The sequence below is a fragment of the Silurus meridionalis genome, chromosome 6 (genome assembly GCF_014805685.1).
Source record: "Silurus meridionalis isolate SWU-2019-XX chromosome 6, ASM1480568v1, whole genome shotgun sequence".
Taxonomy (NCBI): Eukaryota; Metazoa; Chordata; class Actinopteri; order Siluriformes; family Siluridae; genus Silurus; species Silurus meridionalis.
This window is the reverse complement of record NC_060889.1, coordinates 25,596,902-25,608,514: the sequence shown is the minus strand read 5'-3', so window position 1 is coordinate 25,608,514 and position 11,613 is coordinate 25,596,902. Positions and strand designations below refer to the sequence as shown.

Below are 11,613 nucleotides of genomic sequence, written 5' to 3'. Positions count from 1 at the left end.
CTGGGAAGATGTTTCACCAGATTTTGTGGAGATTTGTGCTCATTTATTCACAAGGGTGTTAGTAAAGACAGGTGTTCCAATACATTTGTTCATATTGTGTAATTATTAGCTGTACTTTCAAATTCGACTTTCAAAAAATTTTAAACAGGTAGCAATAAAAGAAATTACAATTTTTAATACAAATAGACAGCATTTAAATAAAAACGTTGGGTTATATATAGTTCTACTGTCGTGCCATTGTAGAAACCATTGCTGTAAACTTAAAGAGCCAGTACTCAAGACTGTACGAGACGTGACCACAAACTTACCTGATAAATTACTCAAAAATTAGGTGTAAACAGGACTGCAGTATTAGGATTGGAAATGCACATAGTTACAGTCAATTCTATACCAGATTACAATATTAACCTGATGGAGGCAGCTATGTATGTTACAAAAACAAAAATTAATGTGTTTTTGGTTTTACTGTGTTCATAATAAATTCATAAATAATGGACATGTTAAATAAGTGTGTGTGATTTATGTCAATATGAGTTCTAAAATTTTATATATATATATATATATATATAATACACTATATTTCCAAAAGGTCACCTGATATTTCCTGCTATATGTGGTTCTTTTCCAAACTGTTACCACAAAGCTGGAGGCGCTCAATTGTACAGGATGTCTTTGGATGCGCTTTAATAAAATTTAACATTCACTTGAACTTGGAAACTCAAACCTGTTCCAGGATGGCAATGCCCCTGTGCACAAAGTGAGCTCCTTGAAGATCTGGTTTACATGCTTTGAAGAGGAAGATCTCTGCTATAGAGCTGTGATTTCATCCCTACTGAACACCTTTGAAATGAATTGGAAAGCTGACTGCACCCCAGGTCTCCTCACCTACATCGGAGGACACGCCTCGATCTTTGTAATGTTGATACTTCATTTTTACGTATATCTACATATAGCATATCTACATATCAAATATTGGTCACAAATTATTAGTCACGTTCTAAATACTACAACTATAGCGCATCTACTAATAATGATATATAAATAATACATTTTATTATCGATGCAAATATGTTTGACAATGTATCGCCATACAAACTGTATCCGATTCAAACTTTTTAAAACCGGTGCATCACATCATTAACTTTTATACCAATGTGAAGCGGTAAATCTTAACATTTTACTATATACAGTATTTACAGAAATACATAAGCTGTAAGTATCTGTATAAAACTTAATATCCTGTATATACAATTGTGTTCCTTCAACTTTGTGAACCCTTATGGCTGGAAAAGTCAGGTGTCCCACTACTTTTGTCCATATAGTGTATATTGGTAATGAAGCCAAACAGGGAGAAGCTCACCTTTTTCACCTGTTTATCACTGGTGTAGTGTTACCACATTTGTGTTCCTGTAAAGCATTAAATCGTGTCGGACATGTTTTCTTGCCTACCCCCGTGACTAGGCTTGTAATCAATTGTGGAAGTAGTAAAGGATCTGTAAAGAAAACACTGGATGAACTCTGCTATAGTTCTGTGTGAGAAAGGTTTTAATTCTACACAAACTTCAAGCATAATCAACAATATTACAAAAAAAAAAAAAATGGTCCATTGTCTTACCTAACAAATTTTTACACCAAATATAATAATCTGGTAATATCATACAGTTCATAGAAATATGGAAATCAGGTGGTAAACATTACAATGGTCAGAATTACAGTACAATGCCTCCATTTCTCAACATTTGTGTGTATAAATAGTGTGCAAACGAGTCCAGTTAGGAAATAAATAGGTAGTAACACATTTATGGGTCAATAAGCGAATTAGCATTTGGGAAAAACTTAGCATTTGGGAGAAACGTAGCATTTGGGTGCGTTTGCAGACAAATATTTACCTTTATTTAAATACTAGGCAAGTGTGTAGGTTTATTTTTTGAAAAAGCAAACAAAGCGATATTTTCTCCTCCATTAATATTGGAACCTTTCCAACAATGAGCAAAGAAAAAGAAAAATTCGATTGTTTAACCTTTTAAACTTTTGTTCAGAAAATTTCCTCCAATATCGTCAATAACAAAAACAAGATTCATTCATAAGTCATGTATTCTAGCGATGGAAAGTTCGGATCATTTTAGTGCCTTTTTTTTTTGTGTGTGTGTCTTGTTCATCAAAATGAAATCAGTTTTTTTTTTTTTTTTTTAGTTCATTACGTTTTTTAGATTCGGACAAAAAAGCCTCGATCTGTCACATCATGTAGCCTCTATGGGAGTCACGTGATAAAAAAACAAAACGATTCGGACTAGAAGAGTCGAGAGATGATCTTCTCAATTTACTCAAACTTTCCTGTACGTAATCTAGAGGTATTTTGCGATGCTTTGCTCATGCGCTTACAGAAGAAAATGAAAAATTTTCTCTTTGGGACGACTTGTTCTTCTGAGTTCAAAATAAACAAATCGTCCATGAACGGCCACCACTAATGTTTGCTCCAACTTCATCATGCATTATAGGAAAAAACTCAGCTGTTATAATGGCAAAAGAGAGGTAGCACAATGTTCTGTATAAAATAGTGCCTATAATTGTGTCAATTCTTGTGTTTGCAGTATTTCAGTATTTGAGAGTTTGTGAAATTTCTGAACAAATTGTTTTTAAATAAATAAAAACATGTACAGCCTTTTTATGATTCTTTTTTATCTAGGGTGCCAATATTATCAGAGGGCACTGAATTCAACAAGGGACTTCAGGATGCAGTTCTATAACATTATTGTTTTTTTCCTGAACTTACATTGAAATCCTACAGCAGTGGAAATGACTTCAGTGTGGAGAAGGTGCTGTTAGGTTAGCGGGACACTCTCTCACGTTTACAGGTCCGAATATTGCCGAGAGCTTCTCAAAAACCACCACATCCGTGTTAAAGAGCATATTTTGGAGACAGCCGACGTAGGATTCGGTAACGGGGATGAACGGGAGCCTTCGTCGATCTGCAAAACAAAAAAGAAAAATGAAAGATTACTTCATTAATGAGTTTACAATGAAACCTACATAAGAGTTTCATGAGTGATACATATTCATAAAGCTTTCAGCCAAACTGATGACATAGCATCATGTGGTCTGGTATGGGTTTGGCCTAATGTGTATTGACAAAGATTAGTATGTGCTTTTTTGAACATCTCCTTACTTATTTAGTCCCCATTTATTGTTATAATCAGTGATTTATAGCAGGAGATCTTCCACTGCAGCCCATGTAAAGCATATCAGCTGGATTTGTGCATAAGGGCATGGAACAGGGTTGGGTTTCCTAGTTCAAGTGAAGGGAAAATTTCATGCTACTGCATCCAAAGACATCTTATACAATTGTGTGCCTCGAATGTTTTGTTGAAAGTTTGGGGAAGAACCACATATGGCTGGTGTCCCAATACTTTTTGCAACACAGTTATGATTCGCCTAACGATCAAAAAACAAACTCACTAGTCAAAACTGATTCAAACTGATTAATAGAATGTAAGTCATTCTACTAAAGGGGAAAGAGGAAACCTGTGTAACGCAACTCCATGCTATTGTGATCTGTGAAAGCTTAATGCTCTGAGATGCAAATTCACGACATCCTAACAACAATGTGTTGTAATCAACCACATGTCAACAAACATCTTATAAACGTAAATGGCCTCATGATATTTTTCTCGGCAGAAAAACGTTTAACCTAAAACAAACGAGCATCAAACTAATAAACCAACTAGTATATACTTTACTACTGAACAGTGTACATTTACAAATAGTACTAAAAGGACATTAATATTTTATAGGAGCCACAAATGCTATTATTATTCTATTAATAAAAATAAAAATTAAAAAATTTTTAACTGAATAGTGCACAGAAATTCAATACATTTATACGACATTCTTAATAGAGCATTGCATTAATAAAAGTGTATAATTTTACAACCAAAAATCATTTGATGCAAATAAAAACAAATCAATTAATAAACAATTGGAAACAATGCAAATGTTGAATGAAATAAGTAAATAAATGAGTTCAAAATAAGCATTTTTGACTAATAATGACAAGAAGAAGAGAAAGAAGATTAGAAACTATAAAAAGAAACTGATGATGAAGGAAAAGAAGGGGAAGAAGAAAAAATGTGTCAAATTACTAAAACAGTATTTTTTTTATATTTATATATAGCAAAAATTTGCAAAAAAAGCAAAAAAAAAAAAGCAGCATTGGAAAATAAAAACAAAATAACTAATAAATAAATGTTAATTGTCATTATTATTATTATTATTAATAATATTATTATTATTGTTAATAATTAAAATAAAAAACTATGAAAATGTAAAAAAAAAAAATTTAATTTTTGAAAATCTTTTACTTTTTTCTGTCTTATCCAACCATTTACTAATAAACAATTATCATTTTAATCCTCAGATAATTACCTGGAATTCCACCCACATAAACAGGAAATCTGTGGTTGGCGGGAGAAAACGAGCTCGGGCCGATTGTGTACCTGCCCTCGGTGTCCACGTGCATCTCCACTACATGGTTCCTCTGGATAACTAACACAGAAAAAAAACAACTTTTAAAATCAGATAATGAAATGAATGAGTTTCTAGGGGAAACTTTCTGTTCCTCAAAACCTCACACACAATGTCTGTTTTCACGAGATCAATTTTTACCAGCTATTCTGTGGAACAAGCCGTCACACAGAGTCTGCTTTGGCTGAACGGACACTTCGAATCGCCCTCCACCGTTATTCACCTGGGCCACCACCTGCGAGTCACACAACAGCGCTGTTCACAAGTACACATCATTCAGTAATTCTTCTCTCTCTATTCAAGGCTGTTTTATCACATTGTTGATAGGAGTACTTTCACACACACATACACTTGTGGATAAACTGCACATTTAATCCTTCATATTGGTAATTTGTATGAGTGACAGTAACTCTCTTCCTCCTGGAAAGAAACCGTCATTGACCGGATCCAATCACACGTACAAAGTGACCTGTATTGTAAGTTTGACCAGCGTCACCAGCATGATAGTCAGACCTTTATGGATGTACGAGTTTACTACAATGGCTGAGGACTACATGAACAGTTCTACATTTAAGCGTCCGTTAACAAACATTTGGTTCCCTTTGGGGTCTGGTTCCTCTCAAGGTTTCTCTCTCATATCATCTCAGGGAGCTTTTCCTTGCCACAGTCACCACTGGCTCACATATTAGGGATAAACTTATAAGTAACAAACTTATAGTCAGTAAACATATACATTCAAACACCATTATCTTTTTTCTCTGGAAAAGCTGCTTTGGGACAATGTCTATTGTTAAAAGCACTATACCAATAAAATAGGATTGAATTGGGATGATCATAGACAGGGACTCTGTCTTAGTTTGGACTCAAACTAGAGTTGAATACATAAAAGAGATAGCGCCCCTAGAAGTGTTCCACAGAGAGTGTGGGTGAACCCAAGCACAGAGAAGGATGCAACTAACCAGGTAAAAGTTTCATTATATTTATTAGTGAATCCAAAACACAAATTGCAGTGGTGGTCCAGTGGTTAAGGCTCTGGGTTACTGATCATAAGGTTGGGGGTTTAAGCCCCAGCACTGCCAAGCTGCCACTGTTGAGCCCCTTGAGAAGACACTTAACCCTATCTGTTTCAGGGGTGCTGTACTATGGCTGACCACACGCTCTGACCCCACCTTCCTGACAAGCTGGGATATGTGACAACCTTGGAAGCGGTAGCTCAGCAGTTATGTCACTGTGCGATGTTCAAGCCCCTGTAACGCCAAGCTGCCACTTTTTCGCCCTTAACCCTCTGTGCTCCAGGGGCGCTGTATCATGGGTAACCCTGTGTTCTGACCTCAGGTTATGAACAAGCTGGGATATGCAAAGGAAAGAATTTCACTGTGATTTAATGTATATGCAGCAAATAAAGACTATTCTATCATTCTCAAAAAAAATGCAAAAGCCATCAAAGCTACTAAAAAAAAAAAAATCCACAGGGGCAAAGACTATAAAACCACAAAATCAGGCGAAAAGTGAAACACAGAATTCTTCCAAAAAAAACAGCAAAAAAACGTTTTCAGGTAAAAGTAAAGCAAAACACAAGACAAACGCAAAAACCTACAGAGCTACTCAAGGCACGTTTAGAGAAAAAAAACTATTTTTTCGGGGGTTTGCAGCCATTCACTGTAGTAATGGATCAGAGACTTAAATCACTATTCCCCAAACCAATCAGAGCTCGAGCTTCCCATGTTCAACCCAAACCTCTCCCAGTCCAGAACAGTGCAGTAATAGTAAGAGTACTAATAACAATAGTGATAACAATATTAATAATAGTCACCTGTCTAAATTCTCTGAGGTACTTTTAAGAAAGTGTATTAATAGCCTATGAACTAGTGCTTGACTCAAAAGCTCAGTTACTGTTTATTGCTGTTCACCATCCCTCTGTAGTTCACTAATAAGTTTTCCTTCCTCTGTACATCTATTACACTGGATAGTAACATGCTCCACTGTTTCTCAAACTTCACACCAATCACACAATCCAGTGTAAATACTAAACCATGATTTGATGTGCTTTTTCCCTCCTGCCAAAAAACCCTGAGAGAAGAAGCAGCTTTAAAAACACTGGGAGCGATTAAAAACAGGTGGAGACACTGAATAATTAGTGAGCAGCAAAAAGTGACACACTGGTGACATCTAGTGTTCAAAGGAGGGAAAAACAAAGACAGGAAAAAAAACGGGGAAGGATTCCTAACAGGACCCCCAAATCATGACCCTTATTCTTATTCTTATTCTTATTCTTATTCTTATTCTGATTTTTATTTTTATACTTATTCTTATTCTTATTCTGATTTTTATGCTTATTCTTGTTTTTATTTTTATTTTTTTATTTTTATTCTTATTAGAATAAGAATAAAAATAAAAATAAAAACAAGAATAATTAAAAAAAGAATTATTTTAATTTTTATTCTTATTCTAATTCCTATTCTTATTTTAATTCTTATTCTTATTCTTATTTATTATTATTTTTTTTTTATTCTTATTCTAATTCTTTTATTTTTCTGATTCTTATTCTTATTTTAATTCTTATTCTGATTCTTATTCTTATTTTAATTCTTATTCTTATTTTAATTCTTATTCTTATTTTAATTCTTATTCTTATTCTTATTCTTATTTTTGTTCTTATTTTTATTCTTATTCTTATTTTTATTCTCAGTCTAATTCTCATTCTTATTGTTATAATATTCTTATTTTTATTCTGATTTATTCTTATTTCTATTCTTATTTTTATTGATTTTTATTATTTTTATGCTATTTTTATTCTTATTTGAATTCTTATTTTTATTTTTTGATTCTGATTTTGATTCTTAATCTTATTTTGATTCCTATTCTGATTCTAATCGTCATGGTGTAATCAACATAAAAAGTAAAATAAAGCCATAACATCATCATTGGGGTCTGGATGAAGAAGAAGTCTCACCTCTCCTTTCCTCATGTATACAGTAAGATGATTGTCAGAGTTTCCTACGTGCAGCAGGAGGCCACTGTGGTTACTGGGACGCAATTCGAAGACGAGCTCGAACTTCTGGCTCAATAGAAATGATTCGTCTGTAGAAACACAGGCCACAAAAACCCTGTATGATATCTCAGAGTTCACATTTAACAGCCCGACCAAATAAATAAAGAGTGTAGCAATGACTGGACCAGTGATGTGAAAGTGATGGAAGAGTTGGTCCAGGACTCACCGATGATGACGTGAGCTCCCTGTCCTGAGAAGTATACCGCGTTAACCATCTGCCCTTCAAAGCACGGCCCTACACCACGATTTACCGCTGGTGCTGCCAGCGCTGAGCCATTTATCCTGAAATTGCGAACACACCCGACCACACCGTGCATCGGCAAGATCTTCCACTGGAAAATGATTAGGAAAATATTGTTTATCAATTCGTTTGCGCCTTTTGGTTTTCATCAAATAGTGTGTGTCCAATCACCTTCAGGTCAGTGTGTGTGTGTGGTGGAGGACTGCCCAGGTAAACAGCTGTACCCAGCTGGATGGAGGAGCTCTCTCCTGGATTCAACACGCCATCCTGCGCCCTCAGACCATCAATCACCAGGCGAAACCTGCGCTTCTCCAGACTCAGTGTTACCTGCCAAGAGATCATTAAAGGCCCTCATTTATTCATGTTTAACCTTCTGACCTTCTGTTCTTCTCTGTTCTGGCACCGATGTGGTGGAATGAATGTCCCCTAGATTTCCGAACAGCTGATTCATCATCTGATGATGGGTAAAGAACTGCCTCTTCCTAATCTAGTGCTTATTTTTCACTCTATGTTTTAGGTATTGAGAAAATGCTTGAATTCCTCCAAAAAGAGTTTTAGGCTGATTTTACCCGAAACCTGCAACCTAATAAATCAGTATTGATTTATTCACTGACAGCGTCTTCAACGCACATGGTTCTGGATATGGACATAATACTGTAAATGTAAATGTCCAAGTACTAAACTCTCTCCGCTTTCTAAACCTTTTTTTTTTAAATAAAGGATTTCCTCCATGGTCACGACTCCTGATCCGTCTCATTTTAGATCAAAGTGTAAAAATCAAAAAATTAATAAATTATAGCGATGCTTTAAATATGTGTTTATTTATTTAATTTTTTTTGAAAAAAATATAAAAGATAAAAATCTTATTATTAAAAAATATTGGAATTATGTTTGCCTAAATTATAGACCCTTCATATTATAATAATAAAATTATTAATAAATAATAATAATTCATAATAAAATCATTATTATTATTATTATTATTATTATTATTATTTGATTATATTAAATAATATTTAATAATGATCATAATAATAATAATAATAATAATTATTATTATTATTATTATTATTATTATTATTATTTTTTTTTTTTTTCTTTTTTTTAAGTTTCATTTGGGGACTGGAAAATACCATTAATCTCAAAATCATCATTAGGGTACAGTGATGCACATTTGTCTGGACCAAACATACATAGACTTAACAAAATTATAAACGCAACACTTTTGTTTTCACCCCATTTGTCATGAGTTGAACTCAAAGATCTAAGACTTTTTCTATGTACACAAAAGGCCTATTTCTCTCAAATATTGTGCACAAATCTGTGTGTGTTAGTGAGCTCTTCTCCTTTGCTGAGAGAATCCATCCACGTCACAGGTGTGTCAGATCAAGATGCTGATTAAACAGCATGATTATTGCACAGGTGTGCTTTAGGCAGGACACAATAAAAGACCACTCTAAAATGTGCAGTTTTATCACACAGCACAAAGCCACAGATGTCGCAGGTTTTAAGGGAGCGTGCAATCGGCATGCTGACTGCAGGAACGTCCACCAGAGCTGTTGTGTGTGAATTAAATTACCATAAGCCGTCTCCAAAGGTGTTTCAGAGAATTTGGCAGTACATCCAACCGGCCTCACAACCGCAGACCATGTGTAACCCCACCAGCCCAGGACCTCCACATCCAGCAATTTCACCGCCAAGATTGTCTGAGACCAGACACCCGGACTGCTGCTGCAACAATCCGTTTGTATAACCAAAGAATTTCTGCTCAAACTGCCAGAAAGCGTCTCAGGGAAGCTCATCTGCATGCTCCTCATCCTCATCGGGGTCTCCATTCGGTCATAACCAAATTGAGTGGGCAAATGCACGCATTCGATGGCGTCTGGCACTTTGGAGAGGTGTTCTCTTCACGGATGAATCCCGGTTTTCACTGTACAGGGCAAAATGCGTGAAGCAAACGGTGGTCACACCTGACCGGTTTACAGACCCCTCGCACCCAATACAGTAAAACTGCACATTTTAGAGTGGCCTTTTATTGTGTCCAGCCTAAAGCCCACCTGAGCAATAATCATGCTGTCTAATCAGCATCTTGATCTGCCACACCTGTGAGGTGGATGGATTCTCTCAGCAAAGGAGAAGCGCTCACTAACACACATTTAGACAGATTTGAGAACAATATTTGAGAGAAATAGGCCTTTTGTGTACAAATAGTCTTAGATCTTTGAGTTCAGCTCTTGAAAAATCGGGGGCAAAAACTGAAGTATTGTGTTTATAACTTGGTTCAGTATATGTGTGAATCCAACAGCACATCTTTTTACCTCATTTAGTACAGTGCATGAAGATCTGACAATAAACTTGCAAATAAGTAAATTACAACAATAATAATAATAATAATAATAATAATAATAATAATAATAATAATAATAAATTGGTCATATCAAATTACATAACAAATTACTCAAATATGTGAAAATTTCCCCTCTGTACCGATTGGAGCCTCATGTTTTGAAAGATAGAGCTTGTAAAAATGAACAATTACATTTTGACGATAATTAGAAAGAAATAACAGTAGAATTTCGAACCGTGTGCCACTTTCCATCGTTGTACTTCTCCCTGTTAAAGATTTCCCTTTGACGGCCAACCGACAAACGGATTCTTCCCTTGGACACGTAAAGAGCCAGGTGATACTTTTCCTGCTCGGATGGAATGTAAAACAGGAGACCTTCTGACGACCTGGATCTGACGTCTAATGAAATATAGGCCCTGTGGAGCAAAAACAAAGGATTAGACAAAATCGAATTCCATTTTATTTTTGAGCTTTAACAGGAAATGAACTTGCCTGTGTGTGAAAGCTCGAGATGGCATGATGTAGCTGAGGCTGCTGGAAGCACCGGTGAGGTGAAAGGACTGCGGGATGGGAGTCGGGACCGAGCAACCAGAGACTGCATCATCCTTCATTTCTTCTTTTCCATTCTGCAATCGAATAAAGCACAGACTGAGAGTCCTTTTCAAATTCACTTGTGAACGGATTAACCTTTGTCAAATTCAGTTTTTTTTTAGGATGGAAACCCGTTTAGTGATTTATATTATTATAGAATATAGAAAATATAATGTTAGACTGGCTCTCATGAGGGATGCCTTCCTCTATTCAACTTTCCTACCTTCTTCGATACCACACTATTGCTATGCCTTCTCCATTGGCTTTCTGTATCTGGTTGAAAGAAAAAACTCACCCAGCACTTCTCTACCTCACCCTGCACTGCACTACTCTCCCTAAAATTCCCAACCACTCCCCGACAGTCTCCATACAACATCTAAAGTCTATTTCAGAGAGACATAGTAACCCTTGTAATGTAAGCACTAATGCACCTCGATTCAATTCAATTCGTATTTATTTATACTGCACCTCTAACATTGGACATTGTCTCATTGTTTAGTGCATAAATGGACATTGTCTCAATTTAGTGCATAAAGGTTTGTTTCTTATAATTGTAAGTTGATCCCTAATGGTTGAGCCATGGGCAACTGTGGCAACTAAAATAGCAGAAACCTTAAGAGAAACCAGACTCAAAAAGAAACCCATCCTCATCCAGGTGTCACAGAACATCCATTCATTATACTGTAGTTCCAACATTGTTGAATTGTACTGTTCAGTGATGAAATGCCAAAACTGGAAGCCACATTATCATCGTAGGACTATCTAGAACGCTCTCATTTATTCATCGTCACAAACTGCTTTTTCAGTGAAGATGAAGTTTAGTGTCTGGAGTTAAACACCAATCACAAGCCAGGAATATCT

The 11,613-nt window shown here is 35.6% G+C and overlaps 1 protein-coding gene across 1 annotated transcript in view; it reads right to left on the bottom strand.

The window, feature by feature from the left end:
• Positions 1–2,662: 2,662 nt before the first annotated feature.
• The window catches only part of LOC124386972 (laminin subunit alpha-3-like), a 115,727-nt gene continuing 106,776 nt past the window's right edge, over positions 2,663–11,613 (bottom strand). The window contains exons 74-81 of the mRNA XM_046851050.1: positions 10,654–10,787; positions 10,397–10,577; positions 7,986–8,141; positions 7,740–7,905; positions 7,475–7,602; positions 4,663–4,756; positions 4,423–4,542; positions 2,663–2,969 (exon numbers count right to left, since the gene is read on the bottom strand). Of these exons, the coding sequence (XP_046707006.1) occupies positions 2,803–2,969; positions 4,423–4,542; positions 4,663–4,756; positions 7,475–7,602; positions 7,740–7,905; positions 7,986–8,141; positions 10,397–10,577; positions 10,654–10,787 (1,146 nt within the window). The 3' untranslated portion in view covers positions 2,663–2,802. The remainder of the gene's footprint in view (positions 2,970–4,422; positions 4,543–4,662; positions 4,757–7,474; positions 7,603–7,739; positions 7,906–7,985; positions 8,142–10,396; positions 10,578–10,653; positions 10,788–11,613) is intronic.